Consider the following 23,267-nt stretch of genomic DNA (forward strand, 5'->3'; position numbering starts at 1 on the left):
TACCTCCCAAAGTGCTGGGATTACAGGCATGAGCCACCATGCCCAGCCCTGAACGAGCATTATTTTGAAGTCAGACCTAGTTGGTTCAAATCCAAGTACTGCCATATTGCTGTGTGACTTGGGGCAAGTTATTTAAGTTTTCCAAGCTTCTGTTTTCTCTTGTTTAAATAAAGGAGACGGAGGGGGATGAATGATTTAATACTCATTTCACAGAGTTAGAAAGATAAATGAAATATACCTAATCCAGCATCTGTCTTGAAATATTAATCACTACAGTCAGTTCCATGAGGTCAATTATACTTGGCTCTTGTTAACTTATCTGTCTCCATACCTAGATTGGTTCCTGGCATATGTCAATGCCTGGCTTAGTACATATTGGTTGAAAGTTGAAACAGTTCATTGGTTGCCTATTCTGTGCAAGTGTTCTATATTCTGGAAATACCAGCAGTGAACAAAACAGATTTTTAAAATCTTAGTCTTCTTGAAGCTTACATTCTAGTGGTTACTACTTCTGGTTGTTTTTAATACCAAATACTCTTCAGATATTTCTACAAGAGCCATAATATAAAATACATAAAATGGGGACTGTGAGCTCCGGTTGAAGAGAAAGTAGGAACACCAGGCCAGGTGCGGTGGCTCATGCGTGTAATCCCAGCACTTTGGGAAGCCAAGGTAAGAAGATTGCTTGTGTCCAGGAGTTTGAGACCAGCCTGGGCAACATAGCAAGACCCTTTCTCTGCACAAAATCAAAATTTAACCAGGCATGGCGGTGCATACCTCTAGTCCCAGCTATTAGGGAGGCTGCAGTGGCAGGGTTGCTTGAGTCAAGGCTGCAGTGAGCCATGATCCTGCCACTGCATTCCAGCCTTGGTGCCAAAATGATACCCTGCCTCAAAAAACTAAAAATTTTAACAAGTAGAAACACCAATCCTCTCTGGTTATTTGGTCCAGTCTCCACCCACCAAATTCTGGTTTGGGGAAGGACAGTATGAAAGCCACTGCTTTACACTACCTGTGGTTGGAAATGAGACATGTCTTCTCAGAGAGCTGTTTTCCCCTGAGTTTTATAAATAGGTGTCACTTCCTCTCAAAAAGTATCACCCCACTGACTGTTTAGGTGCCTTTCCACTGTATTCCCATGGTACCTGTGCTCCGTAACTTTGCACACATATTGTAAGTATCGTGCTTCGTGCTGTCTGCATCCTGGCACTTAGTAGGCTCTCAACTCCTATTCACTGAACTGAACGTTGAACCAGCAATTAAAAGCTGTAGATGCTTGTTCAGAATCTCAGCTCTCGCTTTCTTTAAAACTCAAATGTGGTATTTTTTCTGATCGGTCGTTTGAGTATGTTATAGCTGAATCTCTCCTAAATCGTTTTACTCTCCTGGAAAATTGCAAGGTTAACGACTAAACTGGACCAATTTGGGCCAGGCGCTTACAGGTGGTAGCAATGATGATAAATGTGTAAATGGAGCCAGAGTGCTCACTGTTCTGATGGTAATTGTTGCTCTTTGCCCTGTCAGGATTGAATGCAGATTGGGAATAAATTGCCATGTTGTGTGAGCTGACTAGATAAGTGTTTCTTAAACTTGCTTCATCACGAAAATCATCTGGGGTTCTTGTTAAAAACAGATTCCCAGCCTGACCCTAGACTTACTGAATCAGGCTACTCAGGGGAGAGGCTTGGAACAGTGATTATTTCCAAGAAATGAGGATAAAAGGACTATTACTTTTCATTGTATGTGCTGCCATTTTTTTTGCCCTGAATATATTCTGCTTTTATTCAGCTGTAATTTTATCTTTTGAATAACTTATAATTCATGGTACAAAACTTCAAAAGTTACAAAAGGATATATGATAAAATATATTCCACCCCTTTCCCAGCCACTAGGTTCTCCTCCCCGGAGGGGACCAATATTATCAGTTCGCTGTGTATTCTTTCAGAGATACTATGTATATAAAAACAAATATATATAGTTAGACATTTTATATATATGTACACGTTTTACATATATACATATTGTACATGAAAAATACCTTTTAAAAACAGCATACTATGCATAATGTTCTGTACCTTGCACTTATCATTTACCATATATATTGGTGATTTTTTTCTATGTGTATAGAGTTTTGTCATTATTTTTTATGGTTTTACACTATTCCATTGTACGTATACATTATGATTTATTTAACTAGTCCCTTATTGATGGGCAATTAGTTAGGTTGTTTCCAGTCTTCACGTATTACAAATAATGCTGCAGTAAATATTTTGTGTTTGCAAAGGAGTTGCTCACACTTAGGCACTTTCATTGTTGTTCCAAGAGCTTTACGTGTGTAAAAGATAAATCCCTGAAAGCGGAATTGCTGGGGCAAAGGGTATACACAGTTGTAATTTTGAAAGGTCTTGCCAAATTGCTCTCCCCAGAGATCCTACCATTTATACCCTTACCAAGAATGTTTGCAAGTGCCTTTTTCCTTCACCAATACATTATTTGCTAATCTTGTAGATGAAATACCATGTTTCAGTATTACTTCAATTTTTGTTTTTTTGAGATGAAATCTTGCTCTGTTGCCTGGGGTGGAGTGCAGTGGTGTGATCTCGGCTCACTGCAACCTCCACCTCCCGGGTTCAGGCGATTCTCTTGCCTCGGCCTCCCAAGCAGCTGGGACTACAGGCATGTGCCACCATGCTCAGCTAATTTTTTGTATTTTTAGTAGAGACAGGGTTTCACCATGTTGACCAGGATGGTCTCGATTTCTTGACCTTGTGATCCACCCACCTCGGCCTACCAAAGTGCTGGGATTACAGGTGTGAGCCACTGCGCCCAGCCTTGTTTTGTTTTTAAAGAGTAGTCTGTTCTGGTTGGGCGCAGTGGTTCGTGCCTGTAATCCTAGCACTTTCAGAGGCTGAGACGGGAGGATCACTTGAACTCTTAGGAGTTTGAGAACAGCCTGGGCAACAAACTGAGATCTCATGTCTGTATTTTTTTTAAAGTAAAAATTTTTAAAGAATGTTCTGTTCTGTCACATGTAATCTCAAATTTCACCAAACTATAAAATTTAGTTGCTAAACCTCCTGACTTCTAACAATACAAATCAGCTTCTGTGGCATGACACGTTCTCTTCTTCCCTCCTAGGTCTTTCAGAGCCTTGAAGATCACCATTTGGAAGTGGTGGCGTTTTTCAGGGAAAATGGCTTTCATGGCCTTCTTGCCCATGACTCCGAGTATGCTCTCTACAATATTCCCTCTTACTACAGTTCCCATGCTCTGAAATTGAGCTGGAATGGGAAGAACCTCACTACCAACCAGTTCCTGATGCAAGAAGTGGCCAAGCAGCTGGGCCTGAAGAGGGTGAATTTCCCCATATTTGCCGCACTGCTAGGTAGGTCATCCACAGAAGAGAATGCAGTGATTGGTAATTTCCTTTTCCGGGGGTAAGAGATGAGGAGTAAAGTGATTTAGCCTGTCATCATTAAATTTGTCTTAAAATCCTCATGCTAAACCCTGTGCTAGGGAGAAGTCAGCATGGTTTTGGGTTTCTTGGTAGACCACACTAAAACTCAGCATGTTTGGTTTGTGGATTGCTACAGGTTATTCCAGAACATTATTTAGATTCCTGTAAACCTTATTTTACTACATTTTATAACTCTTTTATGCTGAGTATTCTCAAGCCAAATGTTTTATTAACCCTAGACAACTTTGGTTCCCCACACAGAGCATCAGCATTTCTTCCCCAGTATCTAAATTGAGATCAGAAAGACAAATTGTTGATTATGTTTTTCTCTTTGTTTCTTTTGTGCTAATATTTTATGAAAATTTCCAAATATACAGCAAAATTGAAAAACGAGTTTTGCAGTAAGAACCCTATATCCACCAATTACATTCTGCCGTTAACATTTTACTATAATTGCCGTATCATGTATCTGTCCATTCCTCTACCCATCCATCAGTCTTATCTCTTATTTTATTTATTTATCTATTTAGTTTTTTTGAGACAGAGTCTTGCTCTGTCACCCAGCCTGGAGTGCAGTGGTGCGATCTCGGCTCACTACAATCTCCGTCTCCCGGGTTCAAGCGATTCTCCGACCCAGCTTCCCGAGTAGCTAGGACTACAAGCACTTGACACCACGCCCAGCTAACTTTTGTATTTTTAGTAGAGACGGGGTTTCATCATATTGGCCAGGCTGGTCTAGAACTCCTGACCTTGTGATCTGCCCACCTCGGCTTCCCAAAGTGCTGGGATTACAGGCGTGAGCCACCGCACCCAGCCTATTTTATTTTATTTTACTTTATTTTCGAGACAGAATCTTGCTCTGTTGCCCAGGCTAGAGTACAGTGGCATGATCTCAGCTCACTGCAACTTTCACCTTCTGGGATCAAGCGATTCTTCTGCCTCAGCCTCCCGAGGAGCTGGGATTACAGGCACCCACCACCATGCCCAGCTTATTTTTACATTTTTAGTAGAGATGGGGTTTCACCATGTTGGTCCGGCTGGTCTTGAATTTCTGACCTCAAGCAGTCCACCCACCTCGGCCTCCCAAAGTGCAGAGAATACAGGCGTGAAGCCACTGTGTCCAGCCCAATCTATCTCTTTAAAGATGTATTTTAAAGTAAATTGCAGAGAGTTGATTATGTTTTGAATTTGTTTTTCAAGTACTTAGCACATGAAGGTTAATACCTGTCTCAGATATGACCTTTGCTCTATAATCTCAAAGGACATGAGTTTGGATAATACCATGGAGTCAGCACAAGTTTTGGAATTAGGCCATCGGCAAATCACTGAAGTGACATCTCCCTGATTTCAGTTTCCTCATCTGTGAAATGCGGATAATAATACCCCATGGTGTTACTCGTAAAGTGAAATGAAATAAGCTGTACAAAATGCCCAGCACTCATTAGGCAGTTAGTAATTGGTGGCTGCTATTATAGAAGGCAACATGACTTAGGGGATAAGTCATAGCATGGGCTTTGGAGTTAGATTCCTAGCTTTTTATCTTGGTGTGTGTACCTATTGGCCACACCACATTGGGCCAAGTCACCAAACTTGTCCGAATCTCAGTTTCCTTATCTGTAAAATGGAAATGATATTACCATACATAGTCATTATAAAGATGATACATATAATACACATGAAACATATTAGGTAACCAACACAGAGCTACTGTATTACATTAAGAATATAGACCTATGTGAATTATTTGATCATTTTCTCTTCCAGGACCCCTTTCATGGCCTGGAGGTTCTAAGAAAACATTTGTGCAGTCAATAAATGACAAATGTTCTTTATAGGTAACCACATCCTCCCAGATGAGGACCTGGCTGCTTTTCACTGGAGCCTTTTGGGACCAGAACATCCTCTTGCATCACTTAAGGTAATGTTCCCTATTTCTTGCCTATACAGAATAGGGGATATGAGGTTTTGATTGGAGTTTTGATGGAATAATTATCTTACATTAGATTTAAAATATTTCACATACACACAGAAGAAAAAAATTGATTATGGCCAGGTGCAGTGGCTCATGCCTGTAATCCCAGCACTTTGTGAGGCGGAGGTGGGTGGATCACATCAGGTCAAGAGTTCAGGAATAGTCTGGACAACATGGTAAAACCCCATTTCTACTAAAAATACAAAAATTAGCCGAACATGGTGGCAGGCACATGGAGTCCCAGCTACTCAGGAGGCTGAGGCAGGAGAATTGCTTGATCCCAGGTGGCGGAGGTTGCAGTGAGCCAAGATATGCCACTGCACCCCAGCCTGGGCAACAAAGCGAGACTCCATCTAAAAAAAAAAAAAAGACAAAAAATACTGGTTATGATCAATACCGTTAATATCTCAAGAATTCATATAAATCTATAAAGAAATATACTAATATCCCAATAATGAAGTAATGAACAAAGGACAGAAGCAGAACATTTGCAATAGAGAAAATACAATGACTAGATGTTCAACCTCACTAATGATCAGACATGTAAATTAAATGTGATTTTTTTTTTTCTTTTTTTTATGGTGTCATGACAGTCGGTTTTTTGTTTTTTTGTTTTTTTTGAGATAGATTCTCACTCTTTGGCCCAGGTTGGAATGCAGTGGCATGATCTCAGCTCACTGCAACCTCCACCTCCTGGGTTCAAGCGATTCTCATGCCTCAGCCACCCAAGTAGCTGGGATTACAGGCATATGCCATCAAACCTGGCTAACTTTTTTTTTTTTTTTTTTTGAGACAGAGTCTTACTCTGTCACTCAGGCTGGAGTGTAGTGTTGCAATCTCAGTTCACTGCAACCTCTGCCTCCCAGGTTCAGGCGATTCTGCTGCCTCAGCCTCCTGAGTAGCCGGGATTACAGGCATGCACCACCACGCCCAGCTAATTTTTGTATTTTTAGTAGAGACAGGGTTTCACTGTTTTTGGCCAGGCTGATCTTGAACTCCTGACCTCAAGTGATCTGCCCACCTTGGCCTCCCAAAGTGCTGGGATTACAGGTATGAGTCACCGCACCCGGCCAGTGTGATTTTTTTTGAACTTAACAGTTTAACAAATATTGAAAAAGTAGTTTACTTACTGTTATCAAAACTGTTGTGGCCGGGCGCGGTGGCTCATACCTGTAATCCCAGCACTTTGGGAGGCCGAGGTTGGTGAATCACCTGAGGTCAGGAGTTTGAGACCAGCCTGGTCAACATGGTGAAACTTCAAAAATACAAAACTTAGCTGAGTGTGATGGTACATGCCTGTAGTCTCAGCTACTCAGGAAGCTGAGGCAGGAGAATTGCTTGAACCCGGGAGGTGGAGGTTGCAGTTAGCCGAGATTGCACTACTACACTCTGGCCTGGGTGACACAGTGAGACTCCGACTCAAGAAAAAAAAAAGACTGTTGTGATACCCACATACACTTTTGGTGGTAGTATAAGTTGGTGCCTGTATTCTATTTCCCTCATTCTTTCGTGATCCTAAATGAATGTTTCATACCTACTCTGTCTTCAGGCCTCTAATACGTTCTCCTCATTTGCTCACTGTCAGTTCATGACCTCACTTCCTATTTTACTGACAAAATGGAAGCAATGGGAAGAAAACTTCGACAAGTTCTTACCTGCTCTTCACCTCACCTACATGAAGGGTGTTACCCACTCTGTGCCCACATGTTCTGCCTGCCTCCTATTAATTGTGCGTGACCTGTCCATATCCCTAAGCCCAATCCCTCTACTTATACTAGATACCATCTCTTTTTATTTATTCAAAAATTTTTTTTTGACTGGGTGTGGTGGCTTATGCCTGTAATCCCAGCACTTTGGGAGGCTGAGGTGGATGGATCACCTGAGGTCAGGAGTTTTGAGACCAGCCTAGCCGACATGGTGAAACCCTGTCTCTACCAAAAATATGAAAATTAGCTGGGCGTGGTGCCGGTTGCCTGTAATCCCAGCTACTCGGGAGGCTGAGCCATGAGACTCGCTTGAACCCAGGAGGCAGAGGTTGCAGTGTGCCGAGATCACGCCACTGCACTCTGGCGACAAGAGCAAACCTCTGTCTCAAAAAAAAAATTATTTTTTTAAAGACAGGGTCTTGCTATGCTCCCCAGGCTGGAGTGCAGTGGTGCAATCATAGCTCAAGTGATCAATTCTCCTGCCTAAACCTCCTAAGTACCTGGGACTATCAGGCACAGCTCCCATCTCCTTTGGCCAACTTAAGAGCATCAGTTGAGCAATTCTCCCCCTTTTTCTCCTACATCCTCAATTTTCCTCTTTTTTTTTTTTAGCTCTTTCCCAATTGGATAAGTCTGCATTTATGAAGTTTAAAAATAAAACTTTATTAAAAAAAAAATCCCTCTTGACCTCACTCTGCTCACCCAAGCTACTGCTCTATATTTCTTCTTATAGAAAAGAAGAAATAGAAATTCTTTTTTTCTTCTGTGGAATAGCCCAGAGTTCCGTTCTGGTTCCCTTCTCTTTTCTTTTCTGGTTTGTTTTATTTGTTTGTTTGTTCGTTTGTTTTTGAGTAAGGGTCTCATTATGTTGCCCAGGCTGGAGTGCAGTGGAGTGATCATGGCTTACTACAGCCTCGAACTCCTGGACTCAGTTGGTCCTCCTGCATCAGCTTCTTGAGTAGCTGGACTACAGGCACATGCCATCACGACCAGCTAATTTTTTCTGTATTTTTTGTAGAGATGGGATCTTACCATGTTGCCCAGAGTGGTCTTAATCTCCTGGGCTCAAGCGATCCTCCCACCTCAGCCTCCCAAAGCGTTGGAATTATAGTCGTGAGCTACCATGCCCAGCTTCTTCTCTTTTCTGTCTCTACATATGATTGATTTCATATAGTCTTATGACTTTAAATACCATCTGTCCATTGATGACTCCTAAGTTTTATGTCTTCAGCTCTGACCTCTCCCTTGAACTCCAGATTCTAATCTCTGCCTACTCAATATCTTCATTTACATATCCAATAGGCATCTCAAAGTTATATGTTCAAGTGGAAATTCCTGATCATCTCCCTAAACCTGTCCCTCCCACAGCCTTCCTCATTTTTGTTGAAGGCAACTTTGTCCTTCCATTTTCTCTTTCCCTCCCTCCCTCGCTCACTCGCTCGCTCTTGCTCTCTCTTTCTTTCTTTCTCCCTCCCTCTCTTACTCTCTCTCTTTCTCCCTTTCTTTTTGTTTTGTTTCTTTTCTTGATAGAGTCTCGCTCTGTTGCCCAGGTTGGAATTCAGTGGCACAATCTCAGCTCACTCCAACCTCCACCTTCCAGATTCAAGCGATTCTCCTACCTCAGCCTCCCGAGTAGCTGGGACTACAGGCGTGTGCCACCACATCCAATTAATTTTTGTATTTTTAGTAGAGACAGGGTTTCACCATGTTGGCCAGGCTGGTCTCAAACTCTTGAGCTCAAGGGATCCACGTGCCTTGGCCTCCCAAAGTGCTGGAAATACAGGTGTGAGCCACTGCACTCGGCCCATCCTTCCATTTTCTCAGGCTAAAATCCTTGGGGGTCATCCTGACGTCCCCTCTCTCTACCATATCCCACACCTTATTTGTCGGCAGATGCCATCAGCTCTCCCTTCAGAATATACCCACTTCTTACCATTTGCGCTGCTACTACCCTGGCCAAGACAACACTATTTCTTGCCTGGATTATTATAATAGCTTACTAATTGTTGGTCTTCTGCTTACACTCTTCCCTCTACCTCCATTTTATTCTCAATATAACAGCAGAGTGATTCTTTAAAAAAAAAAAAAAACTAACTGAGATCCTGTCACTTCTCTATTCAGAATCCTTGGCTGGACACGGTGGCTCACACCTGTAATCCCAGCACTTTGGGAGGCCAAGGCGGGCGGATCACTTCAGGTCAGGAGTTCGAGACCAGACTAGCCAGCATGGTGAAACCTTGTCTCTACTAAATGTTTTTAAAAAAATAGCCAGATGTGGTGGTGCATGCCTGTAACCCCAGAGATTTGGGAGGCTGAGGCAGGAGAATCGCTTGAAGCTGGGAGGCAGAGGTTGCAGTGAGCCGAGATCATGCCACTGTACTCCCTCCTGGGGGGCAGAGCAAGACTCCATCTCAAAAAAAAATTCCTCCAATGGCTCTTCATGTCACTCTCCAATCCTTACCATGGCCTACAAAGCCCTATACTGTCAGGCCCCCTCTCATATCTCTGATCTCTTTCTTTCTGTTGCTCTTAGAACCTTTGCACTTATCATTCTCTCTACTTGGAATACTTTTTCTTCTCTCAGAGCTATTTCTTCACTCCTGAAGGTTTTCTAAAATTTCATTCTCAATGAGGCTTTTCCTGATCACCCTATAAAAAATCATATGCACACACTTCTGCAGTAGGAATTGTCTAGAAAAAAATCATGTGCACACACATACTTGCATTCCCTAAGCTGCTTCTTTACTCTTTTCTCCACAGTACTTATCTACATCTAGTGCACTATACTTTTTTTTTTTTTTTTTGAGATGGAGTTTTGCTCTTGTTGCCCAGGCTGGAGTGCAGTGGTATGATCTCAACTCACTGAAACCTCCACCTCTCAGGTTCAAGCAATTCTTCTGCCTCAGCCTCCCGAGTCGCTGAGATTACAGGTGCCCACCACCAGGCCTGGTTAATTTTTATATTTTTAGTAGCTACGGGGTTTCACCATGTTGGCCAAGCTGGTCTCGAACTCCTGACCTCAGTTGATCCACCTGTCTCGGCCTCCCAAAGTGTTGGGATTACAGGCATGAGCCACCGCGCCCAGCTTAAACTATACCTTTTACTTATTTAGTTTGTTTAACTCCTCTTACCCTATCCCAAAACACTTATGCTAGAATTTAAGCACCCATGAAGACAGAGATTTTTGTCTGTCTTGTTCATTGCTGTGTCCCTGGTGCCTAGGACAGTGCTTGGCACATAGTAGGCAGTAAATGTTTAAGGAATGAATAATAAAGCCTTTTGGCAAAACAATTTATAAAAATTCAAAGCCTGGCCGGGCATGGTGGCTCATGCCTGTAATCCCAACACTTTGGGAGGCCGAGACAGGTGGATCAACTGAGGTCAGGAGTTCAAGACCAGCCTGACCAACATGGAGAAACCCCGTTGCTACTAAAAATACAAAATTAGCCGGGCATGGTGGCACATGCCTGCAACCCCAGCTACTCGGGAGGCTGAGGTAGGAGAATCGCTTGAACCTGGGAGGCGGAGGTTGCGGTGAGCCCAGATCATGCCATTGCACTCTAGCCTGGGAAACAAGCGGCAAAACTCTTTCTAAAAAAAAAAAATCAAAGCCTTTAGGAAGTTTATCCCCTCTGCCTCAGTAATTGCGGTTTGAGAAAGCTTGTAATTAAATAATTGGCAAGACATCAATCATACCTATAGTTTATGATAGCATTAAAAATGTTTTCTAGGCCGGGTCCGGTGGCTCAAGCCTGTAATCCCAGCACTCTGGGAGGCCGAGGTGGGCGGATCAACTGAGGTTGGGAGTTCAAGACCAGCCTGACCAACATGGTGAAACCCCGTCTTAAAAAAAAAACAAAAACGTTTTCTTTAAAAAATTTTTAAAGGCCAGGCGCAGTGGGTCATGTGTATAATCCCAGCACTTTGGGAGGCCAAGGCAGGCAGATCGCTTTAGGTCAGTAGTTCAAGACCAGCCTGGCCAACATGGTGAAACCCTGTGTCTACTAAAAATACCAACATTAGCCAGGCATGGTGGTGGGTGCCTGTAATCCCAGCTACTTGGGAGGCTGAGACAGGAGAATCTCTTGAACCCAGGAGGCAGAGGTTGCATTGAGCTGAGATTGTACCCCTACACTCCAGCCTGGATGACAGAGGGAGACTGTGTCTCCAAATATCTATATGTAAGCATCACAAAAACACAAAAAATAATATATATTAAATCACCATTGTAACATCTTCCAGATCCAGCAGTTACCAATATTTTGCCATACATTCTGGGTTTTGTTGTTATTGCTAATGTTTTTTAAAGCAAATCCCTTTCACATTCTTCAGTATACATCTCTTAAAATACTTGGGCGTTTTCTTACATAAGCATAATGCCATTATTACTCCTGACAAAATTAATGCTGATTTCTTGGCATCATCTTAATATCCAGTCCATTTTCAGATGTTCCTGATTATCTTAAAATGGCCTCTTGTGATTAGTTCAAATCAGAATCCAAACATTGTCATCTCATTATAATATTACATTTAATAGCAAAAAAGCTAAAGTATCTCATGAAAGGAAGCCTGATGAATTGTGACAGCGTCATAAACAGTAGTTATCTCTGTAGGAAGATGGATGATATGCTTTTATTGCTTTATAATTTTCCATGTTTTCAGAGTGTTCTGTACTGAGAATGAGGGGGTGAAACTATTTTTAAAGAAAATATATTTTTTTTTTATTTGAGACGGAGTTTCGCTCTTGTTACCCAGGCTGGAGTGCAATGGCACGATCTCGGCTCACCGCAACCCCCGCCTCCTGGGTTCAGGCAATTCTCCTGCCTCAGCCTCCTGAGTAGCTGGGATTACAGGCACGGGCCACCGTGCCCAGCTAATTTTTTGTATTTTTAGTAGAGATGGGGTTTCTCCATGTTGACCGGGATGGTCTCGATCTCTTGACCTCGTGATCCACCCGCCTCGGCCTCCCAAAGTGCTAGGATTACAGGCGTGAGCCACCGCGCCCAGCCGACTTCACCCTTTTTCTTAGTGATCCATCTTTGATGTCAGCATCCCTTGCTTATTTTGCCTTTTCTAGGTACGAGCTCATCAGCTGGTTCTTCCTCCCTGTGACGTGGTGATCAAGGCTGTTTCTGAGTATGTCAGTTCCATCAAAGATCCCTCAAACCTGGATGTAGTCGGGAAGGATGTTTTCAAACAGTCTCAGGTAAGTTAGCATTCCCCTTCCTAAGAGTCCCCAATTTTCTTACCTTCTTCAGCAACACCAGCAGGTCCCTGATCTTTTCTGTGACACCTGTTTTCCTAGCTGCTTGCTTTCTCCATGCTTACAAACCAGAGCTCCAAAATTTCCTTTAAAAATACATTATACAGCCTGGACTGAAAGTGTTCGTTACCTTTTTTTTCTAATGATGACAAAGTAATATAAGCCCATTGTAGGCCAAGCATGGTGCCTCACGCCTGTAATCCCAGCACTTTGGGAGACCAAGGTGGCTGGATCACTTGAGGTCAGGAGTTTGAGACCAGCCTGACAACATGGTGAAATCCCATCTCTACTAGAAATACAAAAATTAGCTGCGTGTGGTGGTGGGTGCCTGTAATCCCAGCTGCTTAGGAGACTTGGGGAGGAGAACCCGGGAGGTGGAAGTTGCAGTGAGCCGAGATTGTACCACTGCACTCCAACCTGGGTGACAGAGTGAAACTCTGTCTTAAAAAAATAAAATCAATAAAGTAATATAAGCCCATTCTAGAAAATTTAGAAAACGGAAACAAATCACATAAAATCTCATTACTCAGAAACAACGTGCTATAGTTATCACTCTGACATACATCCTTCTAGTCTTTTTTTGTTTCAGTGTATACATGGTGACTCACACCAGCCCTTTGGGAGACCAAGGCAGGAAGATTACTTGAGCTTAGTTTGAGACTAGCCTGGGCAACATAGCAAGACCTTGTCTCCCACCTCAAAATTTTGGAAATAAATTTTTAAAAATGTACACGTCATCCCTGAGTTAATATTTGTTCAACTTAACATTTTTCTGCTTTCCATTAGTGCAAAAGCAATATGCTTTCAGTAGAAACTGTCTTTCGAGTACCCATATACCCATTCTGTTTTTCACTTTCATTATAGTATTCAGTACGTTACATGAGATGTTCAATACTTCATTATAAAATAGGCTTTGTGTTAGATGATTTTGCCCAAGTGTATGCTAATGTAAGACATTCTGAGCACATTTAAGGTGGGCTAGGCTAAGCTATGATGTTCAGTAGGCTAGGTGTATTAAATGGATTTTTTACCTGTATTTTCAACTTGTGATGGGTTTATTGGGACATAACCCCGTCATAAGTCAAGGAGCATCTGTGTATCTTAACATAAAGGAGTTCTTGCTCATTGGAAGATAATGGGCAAAGAAAAAAGACTACTAAAGTGAGTCCACATAAAACAATGAAAATTTCATTGTTAATGGAAAAATAGCTCAACTTGGATTTTGTTCTACAAAATGAAACTAAAAATTATGAAAATAAGTTTTATTTTATTTTTTTGAGACAGAGTTTCGCTCTTGTCGCTCAGGGTGGAGTACAATGGTGCAATCTCGGCTTACTGTAGCCTCTACCTCCTGTGGCAGATGCCTGTAATCCCCGCTATTCGGGAGGCTGAGGCAGGAGAATCGCTTGAACCTGAGAGACGGAGGTCACAAGGAGCCCAGATCGTGCCATTGTACTCCAGCCTGGGTAACAAGAGCAAAACTTCGTCTCAAAAAAAAAAAAGCCCAGAACATTTATTGCATGACCAACCATTGAAATTCTTAAAATGAACTGGATGCAATGACAGCTGCCCTTTTGGGTTTAGGTGTTATTCCTTCACAGAGTCCATGCCTGAGTTCACAGTATACAATTTTTAGGTACATTACATCAATTCTGGTGGTATTTTGTCTTTTAGCCTTAGCACTCCAGTTATACTTTGTTTTATCTTGGAAGGGTAACGACATAGCGTGTACTTCTTAATGCGAGGCTTCCCTTCGTCACCTCACTTCTACTTTCTGTTTTTCTTATTCATTTACTTATTTTGAGATGAGGTCTCACTCTGTCACCCAGGCTGGAGTGCAGTGGCACTGTCTCGGCTCACTGTAACCTTCTTTTTTGTTTGTTTGTTTGTTTGCTTGTTTGTTTTGAGACAGAGTCTTTCTTTTTTTTTTTTTTTTTGAGACGGAGTTTCGCTGTCGTTACCCAGACTGGAGTGCAATGGCGCAATCTCGGCTCACTGCAACCTCCACCTCCTGGGTTCAAGGAATTCTCCTGCCTGAGCCTCCCGAGTAGCTGGGATTACAGGCACGCACCACCGTGCCCAGCTGATTTTTGTATTTTTAGTAGAGGTGGGGTTTCACCTTGTTGACCAGGATGGTCTCGATCTCTTGACCTCGTGATCCACCCGCCTCGGCCTCCCAAAGTGCTGGGATTATAGGCGTGAGCCACCACGCCCGGCCCGAGTCACTGTAACCTTCAACTCCCAGGTTCAAGTGATTCTCGTGCCTCAGCCTCCTGAGTAGCTAGGATTACAGGCGTGTGCCACCACACCCAACTGATTTTTTTAATTTTTCATAGACACAGGGTTTTACCACTGTTGGCAAGGGTAGTCTCAAACTCCTGACCTCAGGTGATCCGCCTACCTTGGCATCCCAAAGTGCTAGGATTACAGGTGCGAGCCACCACACCTGACCTGTTTTTCTTTTTAATTACATAGTTCTACACTTCACGTTTTAGAACAAATCATCCATATTTTCTGTATAAAGTATGAGAGGTTTTGTTTGTTTTTCATACGGATGTCAACGGATGTCAAATTGTTTCAGCACAGTTTGCTGAAAAGACTATCTTTCCCTCATTGAATCGCCTTTGCACTTTTGTTAAAAATCAATTGACCATGTTGGTGTGGGTCTATTTCTGGACACTGTTCTGTTCAGTTGATCTATGTGTCTATCCTTTTACCAGTAATACACTATCTTGATTACTGTAACTTTATAATAAGTCTTAAAATTGGGTAGTGATTCCACCACATTTATTTATTTATTTATTTAGAGACAGAGTGTCACTCTGTTGCCCAGGCTGGAGTGCAGTGGCACAAACATGGCTCACTGTAGCCTCAACTTCCTGGGCTAAAGTTATCCTGCTGCTTCAGCCTCCCAAGTAGCTAGTACTACAGGTGTGTGTCACCATGCCTGGCTAATTTTCAAATACTTTGTAGAGATAGGGTCCCACTATGTTACCCAGGCCAGAAATCCTGCTGTGATTTTTATTGGAATTGCATTAAGTATATCGATGAATTTGGTGAGCCTTTGAACCTATGAATATTATTTGCCTATTTATTTAGGTCTTCTTTGATTTTTTTTCATCAGCTATAAGTTTTATAGTTTTTGGCCGGGCGTGGTGGCTCACGCCTGTAATCCCAGCACTTTTGGGAGGCTGAGGTCGGTGGATCACGAGGTCAAGAGATCGAGACCATTCTGGCCATGATGAAACGCCATCTCTACTAAAAATACAAAAATTAGCCAGGTGTGGTGGCATGTGCCTGTAGTCCCAGCTACTCGGGAGGCTGAGGCGGAAGAATCGCTTCAACCCAGGAGGCGGAGGTTGCAGTGAGCCGAGATTGTGCCACTGCACTCCAGCCTGGTAACAGAGCAAGACTCCGTCTCAAAAAAAAAAAAAAAAAAAAAAAAAAACAAGTATTATAGTTTTTAACATACAACTTCTGTACATATAAAAATATTTATATGGCCGGGTGCAGTGGCTCACACCTGTAATCCCAGCACTTTGGGAGGCCGAGGCCAGCGGATCACAAGGTCAGCAGTTCGAGACCAGCCTGGCCAACATGGTGAAACGCCGTCTCTACTAAAAATACAAAAATTACCCAGGCGTGGTAGCACATACCTGTAATCCCAGCTACTCAGGAGGCTGAGGCAGGAGAATCGCTTGAACCCAGGAGGCAGAGGTTGCAGTGAGCCGAGATTGGTCCACTATACTCCAGCCTCGGCGACAGAGTAAGACTCTGTCTCAAAAAAATATATATATATATTTATACTTAAGTATTTTATATTTGAGACACCTATTATAAAGGATATTTTTTCTTTTTTGAGACGGAGTTTCACTCTTGTTACCCAGGCTGGAGTGCAATGGCGCAATCTCGGCTCACCGCAACCTCCGCCTCCTGGGTTCAAGCAATTCTCCTGCCTCAGCCTCCCAAGTAGCTGGGACTACAGGCATGCACCATCGCACCCAGCTAATTTTTTTGTATTTTCAGAGGCGGGGTTTCACCATGTAGACCAAGATGGTCTCCATCTCTTGACTTCGTGAGCCAGCGCGCCCGGCCGATATTTTGTTTTTTAAATTTCGAATTGTTCATTGCTAATATAGAAACGCAGTTGATTTTTGTGTGTTGACCTTGTATTCTATGATTCTTCTAAACTCACTTGTTAGTTCTAGGAGTTATTTAGTAGATTTCTTGGGATTTTCTGTGTAGGTGATCATATTGTCTATGAATAGTGACCGTTTTATTTTATTTTCCTATCTGTATGCCTTTTTTTCTTGACTTGCTGCACTGTCTCTGATTTCCAAATGATTTGAATACAAATGCTAAGAATATGTATTCTTATCTTGTTCTTGATCTTTAGAGAAAGGATTCAGTCTTCATTAAGTAGGATATTAGCTGTAGTTTTTGTGCATGTTATCAGGTTGAGGAAGTTATCTTCTATTCCTAGTTTCCTGGATGTTTTATAATGAATGGATGGTGTATTTTGCAAATTGCATTTTTCCACATATATTGATACGATCATGTTGTATTTCTTCTTTAGTCCATTAATATTTTGGATTGATTTTTGAATATTGAATCATCCTTATGTTCCTAGGATGTGACTGTAGTATATTAGTCCCTTTTTGTGTTACTGGATTTGAATTGCTGGTACTTCACTGAGTATTTTTACATTTATTTTCACGAGAGATACTGCTCTATAATTTTTTTGTGCTGTCCTTGATCTGGTTTTATTATCAAGGTAATGGCAGACTTAATTAAATGAGTTGGCAAGAGCTCTTTCCTCTTCTATTTTTGGAAGTGATTTTGTAGAAATCTCTTGGTGTTATTTCTTGGTGTTATTTCTTTAATTGTTTTGTAGAATTTGCCAGTGATGTGTCTGGCATGGATTTCTTTGAATTTATCATGTTTAAAGCTTCTTGCATCTCTGTTTGTCTTTCACTAAATTTGGGGAGTTTTTAGCTATTATTTCTTTTTATTTATTTATTTATTTGAGATGTAGTCTCACTCTGTCACCGAGGCTGGAGTGCAGTGACACAATCGCAGCTCACTGCAACCTCTGCCTCTTGGTATCAAGGGATTCTCCTGCCTCAGCCTCCCAAGTAGCTGGGACTACAGGCACCTGCCACCACACCTGGCTAATTTTTTTATTTTTGATAGACACGGTTTCATCATGTTGGCCAGGCTGATCTTAAGTGATCTGCCTGCCTCGGCCTCCCAAAGTGCTGGGATTATAAGCATGAGCCACTGAGCCTGGCCAGCTTATCTCTCTCTCTCTCTCTCTTTCTCTTTCCTTCCTTCTTTCCTCCCTCCCTCCCTTCCTCCCTCCCTTCCTTTTTCTTCCTTTTCTTTCTTTCTTTTTTTTTTTTTTTGAGACGGAGTTTCTCTCTTGTTACCCAGGCTGGAGTGCAATGGTGCGATCTCGGCTCACCGCAACCTCCGCCTCCTGGGTTCAGGCAATTCTCCTGCCTCAGCCTCCTGAGTAGCTGGGATTACAGGCATGCGCCACCGTGCCCAGCTAATTTTTTTTTGTATTTTTAGTAGAGACAGGGTTTCACCATGTTGACCAGGATGATCTCGATCTCTTGACCTCGTAATCCACCCGCCTTGGCCTCCCAAAGTGCTGGGATTACAGGCGTGAGCCACCGCGCCCGGCCCTCTTTTCTTTTTTTAAGATGTAATTTCACTCTTATTGCCCAAGCCAGAGTGCAACGGCGTGATCTCAGCTCACTACAACCTCTGCCTCCCAGGTTCAAGGGATTCTCCTGCCTCAGCCTCCCGAGTAGCTGGGATTATAGGCACCTGCCACCACACCTGGCTAATTTTTTGTATTTTTAATAGAGAAGGGTATCACCATATTGACCAGCTGGTCTCGAACTCCTGACCTCAGTGCTGGGATTGCAAGTGTGAGCCACCATGCCCAGCTTCTATTATTTCTTTCTTTCTTTTTTTTTTTTGAGGTGGAGTCTTGCTCTGTTGCCTAGGCTGGAGTGCAGTGGTCTCAGCTCACTGCAACCTCTGCCTCCCAGGTTCAAGTGATTCTCCTGCCTCAGCCTCCCGAGTAGCTGGGATTACAGGCGCACGCCATCATGCCCAGCTAATTTTTGTATTTTTAGTAGAGACGGGGTTTCACCATGTTGGTCAGGCTGGTCTTGAACTCCTGACTTTGTGATCTACCCACCTCGGCCTCCCAAAGTGCTGGGATTGCAGGCGTGAGCAACCACGCCCGGCTATTATTTCTTAAAATTGATTTTCTGCTCTACATCTTTCTCCTTTCCTTACATGACTTCAATGACACCATCGTTAGGCCTTTTGGTGTTATCCCATATATCCCTGAGACTGTTCTTTTTTTGTTAATTATTTTTCTCCCTGGATAATTTCTACTAATCTGTCATCAGCTTCTCTGTGTCATTCCTCTGTCATCTCTATTCTCCGAAGTGTCAATCCACTGATTTTTTTTTTCAATTTTTGTTATTGTAATTATAAGTTCTATATTTTTAAAAATCTTTTTTTGTAGATACTGGGTCTCACTATGTTGCCCAGGCTTGGTCTCAAAGTCTTGGCCTCAAGCACTCCTCCTGCTATGGCCTCCCAAAGTGCTGTAATTATAAGTGTGAGCCATTTCCAATGGAAATTCTAAAATTTCCATTTGCTGTCTTGCCCAGGCTAGAGTGCAGTGGTGTGATCTTGACTCACTGCAACCTCCACCTCCCAGTTTCAAGTGATCCTCATGCCTCAGCCTCCCAAGTAGCTGGAGCTACAGGTGTGTGCCACCATGCCCGACTTATTTTTTTTGGTATTTTTAGTAAAGACAGGGTTGTGTTATGTTGGCCAGGTTGGTCTCAAACTCCTGACGTCAAGTGATCCACCCGCCATGGCCTCCCAAAGGCAAGAGCCACTGGGCAGCCTGCTGAGACTTTGTATCTTGTTTTTGCAAAAGTGTTATGATTACTTTCAACCATTTTTATAATAGCTTATTTAAAGTCTTTGTTAGATAATTTCAACATAGATGTCATATAGGTATTGGCATCTGTTGATTGTCTTTTTCCTTAAAACATTAAATTTTTGCTGGTTCTGCCTATATCAAGTATTTTTGGATTATATCTTGGACATTTGGATTATTATTTTCTGAGACCCTTGCTCTTCTTTCAGTATTATGGGGAATATTGATACAGGTTCAGCATCCATTATCCAAAATGCTTGGGACCAAAAGTATTTTGGATTTTTGTTTTTTAAATTTTGGAATATTTGTCTTGTCCTTATTGGTTGAACATTCCTAATCCCCAAATCTGAAATCCAAAATACTCCATTGGGCATTTCTTTTGAGCATCACGTTGGTGCTTGAAAAGTTTTGGATTTTGGAGCACTTTGGTTTTCAGGTTTTCAGATTAGGAAAATTCAACCTGTAGTTTAGTTTTTAGGAGGCCATCAACCCATTTAGGTTTAGGCCACCAGTTCTCACCATTTTTCTGTGAGCTGTAGTTTCAATGTCAGAATTTATTTGGATCCATCCTGTATATATACCACTTAGTGGCCAGTCTTACACTTGGGCCATGGTTATCTCTTAATTCAGATCTCAGGTTCTGTAGGCTGCTGTTTAGTATCAGATCTATGCATGTGTAGCTCATGGGTGAGCACAAGCGTTCATAAACAACTCTATAGGGTCACTTCTTGAACTACTCCCTCTCTGTGATCTCTTCAGTACTTCTGGTTTATTGGACCACCCCCTTTTCAGTCCTTCTGCCCTAAAGTCAGGGTTTTCTTTCTTTCTTTTTTTAATTTTTATTTTTAAGAGATAGGGTCTCGCTCTGTTGCTCAGGCAGAGTGCAGTGGCTATTCACAGGTGCGGTCCCACTACTGATTAGCACAGGAATTTTGACCTGCTCTGTTTGCGACCTCGGCCGGTTCATCCCTCCTTAGGCAACCTGGTGGTCCCTCGCTTCCTGGAAGTGACCATATTGATGCCGAGCTTAGTGTGGACACCCTGTAGGCATAGCACACTACAGCCCAAAACTCCTGGTGGCAAGCAATTCTCCTGCCTCAGCCTCCAGAGTCGCTGGGACTACAGGCACGCATCACCATGCCTGGCTAATTTTTGTATTTTTAGTAGAGACGGGGTTTCGCCATGTTGGCCAAGCTGGTCTCAAACTCCTGGCTCAAGCGATCCACCTGCCTTGGCCTCCCAAAGTGCTGGGATTACAGGTGTGAGCCACCGCGCTCTGTCAGAGTCAGGGTTTTAATTGTCCAACTCCGCTATGTACTTTTTGTGACTGAGCCCAAGGCTAGCACTAAGCAGTAGGAGAACAGAGAGAGAAAAAAAGCATTGGCGACTAACCACACCCTCTTGAGACTACTGCTCCTCTGATTGAAGAGGAAGGTTCCTGTCATTCACAGTTTCGGTTTCCTGCTATTTTCCCATTGCCACTGCCGCCACTAAAAGTTTGCTTTCAGCTGGCATGTAAGAAAACAGAAAAAAAAAAAAGGAAGGAAAGTGGGAGATTTCTGTATACTCTGAGTTTTTGGAGACCTCTCTCCTACTCCTCAGACCAGAACAAAACTGGTTTCTCCTGGAGCTCTCTCTGTCCATATCAGTGGACACTTGTGGATTTTAGGCTACATGTGACCACTCTAGGGGATACAAGAAGAAAAAGAAATGCTGAACTCACTATTAGTTCAGTGGTCCTTCGAATCCTGGTCTTCTTCCCTAATCTGCCTGGTACTGGTTATTTTTTAGAGTCCTGAAATAGCTATCCCTGGTTTTTAGGATTACCTTTAGTAATTGGTTCTATCCCTGGTAGAGTGTGCTTACTTCATTTTATCCAGAACTGAAGCCTTTATGAATTTTTTTTTTTTTTTTTTTTTTTTTTTTATGAGACGGAGTTTCGCTCTTGTTACCCAGGCTGGAGTGCAATGGCGCAATCTCGGCTCACCGCAACCTCCGCCTCCTGGGTTCAGGCAATTCTCCTGCCTCAGCCTCCTGAGTAGCTGGGATTACAGGCACGCGCCACCGTGCCCAGCTAATTTTTTATATTTTTAGTAGAGAGGGGGTTTCACCATGTTGACCAGAATGGTCTTGATCTCTTGACCTCGTGATCCACCCGCCTCGGCCTCCCAAAGTGCTGGGATTACAGGCATGAGCCACCGCGCCCGGCCCCTTTTATGAATTTTTTAAATGAATAAAGAGTAAAATCAAGTATTTGATTTGGGGGCATAATTTTCCAACAAAATTTTGTGATGGGGCAGGGCACAGTGAGTCATGTTTACAATCCCAGCACTTTGGGAGGCTGAGGCAGGCAGATCACTTGAGGTCAGGAGTTTGAGAATAGCCTGGCCAACATGGTGAAACCCCGTCTTTACCAAAAATGCAAAATTAGCCAGGTGTAGTGGCAGGCACCTGTAGTCCCCGCTACTCAGGAGGCTGAGGCAGGAGAATTCCTTGAACCCGAGAGACAGAGGTTACAGTGAGCTGAGATCGTGCCATTGTACTCCAGCCTGGGTGACAGAGTGAGACTCTGTCTCAAAAAAACATTGCGATAGTGCAATCTAACATCTGTTATTTCACATATAACTTGCTAGCACAATCATAAAGAGGGGTTTTTTTTGTTGTTTTTTTTTTTAGAAAAGTATACTTAGACTGTATTTTTTCCAAGGGATTACATTCTTTTGATATTCAAATCATTCTCTTTTCAAATGCCTTTCTTGCCATTATCTTTTGTAATTCTCTTTTGTACTGTTACAACGGTACCAGATCCTCATTTGTCTGTGGCTTCTAGCATGAAGTAAGCAGTCCTCCATCATTTTCCTTGACTTCAGAAAATTCTGACCCTTATGACAGATTTGCTAATTTACTTTGATTTGCATTATCCTTTCAACTGTTTGCATCAGACTGTTAGGAAGGGACTGACCCACAAAGAAATAACTTTCTTGTGGTAATTTCTTTGGTAGGGAGAGATGTTAGTAGAGATGTTAGCAAGTCATGCTGTGTAAGTAGTGAATATTTTTAGCTTACAGCGTCATAAATTTTGGTATTTGGATAATGATTATTCTTAATTATGAGGACACCCCTTTTAACTAAAAAGACCCCAAAAATTGGAAAATAGAGATGTCAATTCTAATTCCACTCTAGTCTTCTTTATATGTATGTTTTGATAAGGTAGCTATCTCTCTAAAAAAATTTAACCTTTATTCACTTAATAATGTATCTTAGCCAGGCACAGTGGCTTACGCCTGTAATCCTAGTACTTTGGAAGGCCGAGGTGGGCGGCTCACCTGAGGTCAGGAGTTCAAGATCAGCCTGACCAACATGGAGAAACCCTGTCTCTACTAAAAATACAAAATTAGCCAGGCATGGTGGCATTTGCCTGTAATCCCAGCTACTCGGGAGGCTGAGGCAGGAGAATTGCTTGAACCGAGGAGGCAGCGGTTGCAGTGAGCTGAGGTTGCACCATTGCACTCCAGCCTGGGCAACAAGAGCAAAACTCCATCTAAAAATAAAAAGAAGTATATGTATAGAGCACCATTTTTCATTGTTGCTGTATAATTTTTACCAATCATTTTTGATAGGCACAGAATTATGAGGAGAGCTCTCCTAAACAAACATATAAGAACTCTTAGATAATAATGTCAAGGTTAGGGATTCTACCTTGCTACCTGTGCCTCTGTGGATCTCTAAAAGAAAGGGTATGACTTGCCAGGCACGGTGGCTCACCTATAATCCCAGCACTTTGGGAGGCCAGGGCAGGCAGATCACCTGAGGTCAGGAGTTCGAGACAAGCCTGGCCAACATGGTGAAACCCCATCTCTACTAAAAATACAAAATTAGCCGGGTGTGGTGGT

General features: G+C 42.6%; 1 protein-coding gene across 3 annotated transcripts in view; it reads left to right on the forward strand.

Moving 5' to 3' along the window:
- Positions 1-23,267, forward strand: part of FAM120C (family with sequence similarity 120 member C) — a 100,493-nt gene that overhangs the window by 15,117 nt on the left and 62,109 nt on the right. For all 3 annotated transcript variants that reach the window (XM_064364324.1, XM_064364325.1, XM_064364326.1), the window contains 3 exons: positions 3,139-3,385; positions 5,293-5,375; positions 12,213-12,341. In XM_064364324.1, coding sequence (XP_064220394.1) covers positions 3,139-3,385; positions 5,293-5,375; positions 12,213-12,341 — 459 coding nt within the window. The remainder of the gene's footprint in view (positions 1-3,138; positions 3,386-5,292; positions 5,376-12,212; positions 12,342-23,267) is intronic.

Source organism: Aotus nancymaae, unplaced genomic scaffold (genome assembly GCF_030222135.1).
Source record: "Aotus nancymaae isolate 86718 unplaced genomic scaffold, 86718_ANA_hifiasm-v0.15.2.pri h1tg000058l, whole genome shotgun sequence".
Classification (NCBI taxonomy): Eukaryota; Metazoa; Chordata; class Mammalia; order Primates; family Aotidae; genus Aotus; species Aotus nancymaae.